This window comes from Trematomus bernacchii, unplaced genomic scaffold (genome assembly GCF_902827165.1).
Source record: "Trematomus bernacchii unplaced genomic scaffold, fTreBer1.1, whole genome shotgun sequence".
In the NCBI taxonomy this organism is placed as follows: Eukaryota; Metazoa; Chordata; class Actinopteri; order Perciformes; family Nototheniidae; genus Trematomus; species Trematomus bernacchii.
The window spans coordinates 10671-16621 of NW_022987377.1; the positions used below are offsets into that span (position 1 = coordinate 10671).

At 51.2% G+C, this 5951-nt stretch overlaps 1 protein-coding gene across 4 annotated transcripts; it reads right to left on the reverse strand.

The window, feature by feature from the left end:
• Positions 1 to 630: 630 nt before the first annotated feature.
• LOC117484899 lies at positions 631 to 5328 on the reverse strand. Of its 4 annotated transcripts, XR_004556178.1 has the most exons (3): positions 3137 to 5328; positions 2777 to 2936; positions 1965 to 2624 (listed from the first exon to the last, which is right to left on the reverse strand). XR_004556178.1 is itself a non-coding variant. In XM_034133382.1 (2 exons), the coding sequence occupies exons 1-2, from the start codon at positions 4898 to 4900 to the stop codon at positions 697 to 699; spliced, it is 1641 nt and encodes a 546-aa protein (XP_033989273.1). In that variant the 5' UTR covers positions 4901 to 5328; the 3' UTR covers positions 631 to 696. The 4 variants fall into 4 exon arrangements, 3 of the variants coding, with proteins under 3 accessions (XP_033989273.1, XP_033989261.1, XP_033989282.1); XM_034133382.1 differs by lacking the exons at positions 1965 to 2624; positions 2777 to 2936 and adding an exon at positions 631 to 782 and having other exon boundaries at positions 3346 to 5328; XM_034133370.1 differs by having other exon boundaries at positions 1965 to 2936.
• Positions 5329 to 5951: the final 623 nt, after the last annotated feature.

Sequence of the window (5951 nt, forward strand, 5' to 3'; positions counted from 1 at the left end):
GCTGTGAGTCTCTGGTCAGGTCTGTAAGGGGAGAGGCTACTGTGGAGAAGTTTGGGGATGAATCGACCTGGGTTAGGCTGCATGGTTGCTTCCCTCTGGACAGGAGAGGCTGCTGTAAGGCATTTTTGGACCTCCATGTGGAGAAGTGCATTCTGTTTCTGCTGCTCCTGTATCATCTGCCGTTGCAGAGTCTGCTGCTCAGTAGAAATACGCACCAACTCCTTTAGTACATCCTCCATCTTGAAAACGTAAAAAAAAATTGTTCTGACTGCAACACCACCAATAGAGTCTTTATGCCCGCATTCTCCACCAGTGTAACAGGACAGGGCAGATAAAGAGAAAAGTGGTAGTGCAGCAATCACGACAGAGGCAGTGTTCAAATCCAAAAAGAGGCTTTATTGCTAACAAACTCAAAAATACCTTTAACTAAACAAAGGCTAACGTAGCCGGGCCGCTAACCGACTTACCAGCTTACAAAAATGTTTCCTCACGCTGGGAGCCTCCTGCTCCCTCCATGTGCCACACACCACTGAGCAACTCTGTCTGCTTTGTCTCCCTTGAGGGAGTGATTAGCACCAGGTGTGAGGTCTCCACACCTGGTCCCAATACTGCTAATTGGCAGTGGGTGGAGCCACCTATTGGGAATGTAGGTGCCTCCCACTACTCTGCCTCTCAGTCCCTTACACACCCCCCCCTTCAGTTCTGGCCTAGGAGAGGTGACCATGGTCCACAGGGCATCTCTACGGGACAGGGCATCTGCATTCCCATGCTTGGCTCCGGCTCTGTGGATGATAGAGAAGTTAAACTCCTGTAGTGAGACAAACCACCTTCCTATTTTAGCGTTTGTGTCTTTTTTATTTGCCATCCAGATCAGTGGGGCATGATCAGTTACCAGAGTGAAGTGACGTCCCAAGAGGTAATACCGGAGGCGCTCAAGCGCCCATTTTATTGCTAGGCCTTCTTTCTCCACAGTAGCATACACTTGTTCCCTTGTGTTCAGCTTCCGGCTGATGTACATGACGGGGTGTTCCTCACCGTGAACCTCCTGGGATAGTACTGCTCCTATGCCCACCTCTGACGCATCCGTCTGCACAATCATCCCCCGGCTGAAGTCTGGGGTCACCAACACCGGCCGTGCGCAGAGAGCCCTCTTAAGTTCCTCAAAGGCGTGTTCAGCCTCTCCTGTCCACTTGACCATTAGCGGCTGTGAGTCTCTGGTCAGGTCTGTAAGGGGAGAGGCTACTGTGGAGAAGTTTGGGATGAAACGGCAATAATAGGACGTCAGACCCAAGAATGTTTTCACCTGTTTCTTTGTTGACGGCCGTGGCCAGTCCTGGATCGCCTGAACCTTCCTTTCTTGTGGTCTAACGTTGCCCCGCCCAATGGTGAAGCCCAGGTATTCGGCTTCCTCTAGTCCAAGCTTGCATTTTCTTGGATTAGCTGTCAAGCCCGCCCTGCGGAGAGATTCCAGCACTGCTGCAAGCCTTATGAGATGGCTATCCCATGAGTCACTGTGGATAACAACGTCATCCAAATAGGCAGCTGCATACTCACGATGTGGCCTCAGAACCTTGTCCATCAGTCTCTGGAACGTGGCTGGTGCTCCATGAAGCCCGAAGGGAAGCACAGTGTACTGGTACAGCCCTGTGGGGGTGGCGAAGGCCGTCTTCTCTCTTGAGGCAGCTTCAAGTGGGACCTGCCAATACCCTTTCGTCAAGTCCAGAGTGCTGATATACCTGGCTTCCCCAAGCCGATCAATTAGCTCATCTATCCTGGGCATAGGATACGCATCAAACTTGGAGATTTCATTCAATTTTCTGAAATCATTACAAAACCTGTTGGTTTTGTCTGGCTTAGGAACCAGAACGACAGGGCTGGTCCACTCACTGTGAGATTCTTCAATCACCCCCATAGCCAGCATTTTCTGCACTTCTTGCTCAATGGCCGTCCGTCTTGCCTCCGGCACCCGGTAGGGTCGCATCTTTACCTTTTGGCCAGGCTCTGTGTGGATTTGATGTTCCACCATCGTTGTGCGTCCAGGTCGTAGTGAGAACACATCCAAACTCTGCTGAACCAGTTCCTTGGTTTGCTGTAACTGAGCTTTGGATAGCCCTGGACCGTATTCAACTTCGGCCACCTCATGGTCTGGAGAAGGGGATACAAACAGGGAACAAGAACACAGCAGTGCCTCTCGGGCATACCATTTCTTTAACAGGTTAACATGGTATATTTGGGATGGTTTGCGACGGCCAGGTTGGCGTACCTTGTAGTTGACTGGTCCCACCTTCTCTGTCACTTCATAGGGACCTTGCCACGATGCCAGGAATCTGTGTTCTGTGGTGGGGACCAGGAGAAGCACTTTATCCCCGGGCAGGAACTCACGTGGTTGGGCACCTCTGTTATACACTTTCCTCTGGGCTTCTTGGGCTTGAGCCATGTGCTCTCTGACCATGGGCCAAACATCTTTCATATGCGTCTGCATCGTCTCTACATGCTCAATCAGGCTCCGATGGGGGCTTGGTTGCTCCTCCCAGGCTTCCTTCGCGATGTCGAGAAGTCCTCTGGGCTGTCGGCCATACAGCAGCTCGAAGGGGGAGAAACCGGTTGAAGCCTGTGGAACTTCCCTGATTGAAAACAGGACATAGGGCAGAAGCTGGTCCCAGTTACGACCATCCTTGTCAACAACCTTCTTTAACATGGATTTCAACGTCTTGTTAAAGCGTTCTACCAATCCGTCTGTCTGCGGATGGTAGACAGATGTACGAAGCTGCTTTACCTTGAAGAGCCTGCAGAGATCCTTCATTATCTTGGACATGAAGGGAGTGCCTTGGTCTGTTAGCATCTCTTTAGGAATCCCAACTCGACTGAACAGGTGAAGCAGCTCCCGTGCAATCACTCTCGTTGTCATGTTCCTCAAGGGAATGGCCTCCGGGTACCTGGTTGCATAGTCAAGGATCACAAGAATATACTGATGTCCCCTGGCAGACTTCACCAGCGGCCCCACTAAGTCCATGGCAATGCGAGAAAACGGTACATCGATTATTGGTAGAGGTATTAGGGGACTTTTAAAGTGTGGCTTGGGACTCATCTTTTGACATTCAACACAGGTGCGACAATAATCCTCTATAGCCCTTACCACCCCTGGCCAGTGGAACCGGCTCCCAATCCGCTGCCTTGTCTTCTCAACCCCTAGGTGGGCCCCTAGGACATGGCTGTGAGCCAGATGCAACACTGTGGACACATATTGTTTTGGGACAACCAACAAGTCTCTTCGCTGACCTTCAACCTCTTTGGCATAGTATAACAGATTATTTTTTATTAGGAAATGAGGACATGTAAGCTCACCCACTCCTGGAACTGGTTTTCCCTCTATTTCCGTAACATTGCTGCGTGCATGCAACAGATTGGGGTCTTCCATCTGGGCGGTCCCGAACTGGCCCTTCAAACTTGGAAGCAATGAGACTTCCCCCTCCTCATGACCTGTGCTTAGGTCTCCAGGGAAAGCAACAAAAGGGTTATCATTTGCCTCGTCTGCACTGGAAGATTGGTTGCCTCTCTGCTCCTCCGGCACAGCACACACAACGTTGGGGAACTGCTGAGGAGAAGTACCCTGGGTGGCAGTTTGTCCTCTCTCTCGTTTTCCTTTGGCACGCTTGTGCTTTTTGGGACTCACCTCCTTCTGGTGCCGCAGGCGCTTGTATAGTGGGCAGTCTCGCCCCACCAAGACTGGGACTGGTAGGGAAGGAACCACCCCCACTTTCATCTCACAGCTGCCTTTAACTGTGGTAAGGTGGATGAGGCAAGTGGGGTATAATTTAGTGTCCCCATGGACACAGGAGACGGGCACAGTCTCTTCAGATGGCAAATGGTCGAGGAGGTGGGGTTGAATGAGGGTTACCACACTTCCTGAGTCCACTAGCGCCTCTGCATCTTTTCCATTTACTTTGACTGGTATCATTTGAGCCAGGGAGCTTTCCTGTACCCAGCAAGAGTCAAGAAGGTGGCAGGGCCTTGCACCAGATGAGTTGGCGGTCGGCATTAGCTCATCCTTCCCTGGGCAGTCCCGGGCAATATGGCCTGTCTCCCCACACTGGTAGCAACGCGGTTGGCCCTCTGGCAGGTAGGACTGTCGTCGCCTTACCTCTTCTGGTTCCCATCGCGGTTCTCGTGCCCGTCTAGTCCGTGATGCTTCCCCACTGACTTTCCGGCCCCACTCGGTGTCTGGTCGTGTGGACTTAAGCAGGTCCGCTGTGACCACGTGGCTCTCCACTACGTTAACCAACTCATCCAGACCGGCTGGATTCTGCTGGCTTGTCATTTTCTTGATCTCATAGGGCAGAGACCGAATATATTTGTCCATCATTATCCTCTCTAAAACACTTAACTTTTCGGGGTTGCATGTCAGCCAGGCTCTGGTTACCCGGCCTAGGTCATACATCTGGGCCCTGGCTGACAACTCTGGCTTGTATTTCCATTCATGGAACCGCTGGGCTCTTGCTGCTAAGCTGTAGCCATACCTCGCCAGGATTTCCTTCTTCAAGACGACGTAATCCTTTGCTTGGTCCGGAGGGAGGTCGAAGTAAGCTTGCTGTGCCGGGCCCAGGAGGAACGGTCCAACCAGATCAGCCCAGGAGTCCCTTGGCCAGCCCTCTCTTTCAGCTGTGCGCTCAAAGGCCGTTAAGTAGGCCTCTATCTCATCACTCTCTGTCATTTTGGGGATGAATCGACCTGGGTTAGGCTGCATGGTTGCTTCCCTCTGGACAGGAGAGGCTGCTGTAAGGCATTTTTGGACCTCCATGTGGAGAAGTGCATTCTGTTTCTGCTGCTCCTGTATCATCTGCCGTTGCAGAGTCTGCTGCTCAGTAGAAATACGCACCAACTCCTTTAGTACATCCTCCATCTTGAAAACGTAAAAAAAAAATTGTTCTGACTGCAACACCACCAATAGAGTCTTTATGCCCGCATTCTCCACCAGTGTAACAGGACAGGGCAGATAAAGAGAAAAGTGGTAGTGCAGCAATCACGACAGAGGCAGTGTTCAAATCCAAAAAGAGGCTTTATTGCTAACAAACTCAAAAATACCTTTAACTAAACAAAGGCTAACGTAGCCGGGCCGCTAACCGACTTACCAGCTTACAAAAATGTTTCCTCACGCTGGGAGCCTCCTGCTCCCTCCATGTGCCACACACCACTGAGCAACTCTGTCTGCTTTGTCTCCCTTGAGGGAGTGATTAGCACCAGGTGTGAGGTCTCCACACCTGGTCCCAATACTGCTAATTGGCAGCGGGTGGAGCCACCTATTGGGAATGTAGGTGCCTCCCACTACTCTGCCTCTCAGTCCCTTACAGTACCTAGAGGGATATTTTTCAAGTTTTTAATACTCTTATCAACATATGAGTGGACAAATATGCTTTATATGTTTGTTTATTATCATTTGAACAATGACAAATATTCTGATGAATATTAAACGCAACAACCTCTGAACATTACAAATATTCGCGTGTGTGTGTGTGTGTGTGTGTATGTGTGTGTGTGTTTGTGTGTGAGGATGTGGAGACACTGTGATGGATCGTTGGAGCTATGTGCAGCTCAAGGCATATATGCTCGAACGGGAGCTGCCTGGACGCTGCAATCATGTTGCGCACACTATCCGTGTTGAGTGTGCTTTCGTACAATGTCCCACTGTCTGGCTACCTGCATAAAGTCAAGTGCTCGGCGCAGTTGTCGGCAAAATGTCGCTCCTCTGTTTTCATTGAAACAGCTCCTTATATCCGTTAGCGCAGCTAGCTAGCACCAGATGCTAACAACAACAACAACACGTAAGGTGTGCCTCACTCGCGAGTCACGCCACACATACACACACCCTCCCGGTCCTCCCGATGGCCAGTCCGGGCCTGCCGGTGAGCGTGGAAGTGTGGTCTGCCACAAGCGGGCGGCAGGAGCGGGGCTGT

Excerpts from the sequence above, each read along its gene's own strand:
- LOC117484899 (XM_034133370.1), bottom strand. The coding sequence starts at position 4,900 with ATGGAGGATGTACTAAAGGAGTTGGTGCGTATTTCTACTGAGCAGCAG. Across the intron at positions 2,937-3,136 it reads GGTTCCACTGGCCAGGGGTG|GTACCCGGAGGCCATTCCCT; the intron begins GTAAGGGCTATA and ends CTATGCAACCAG.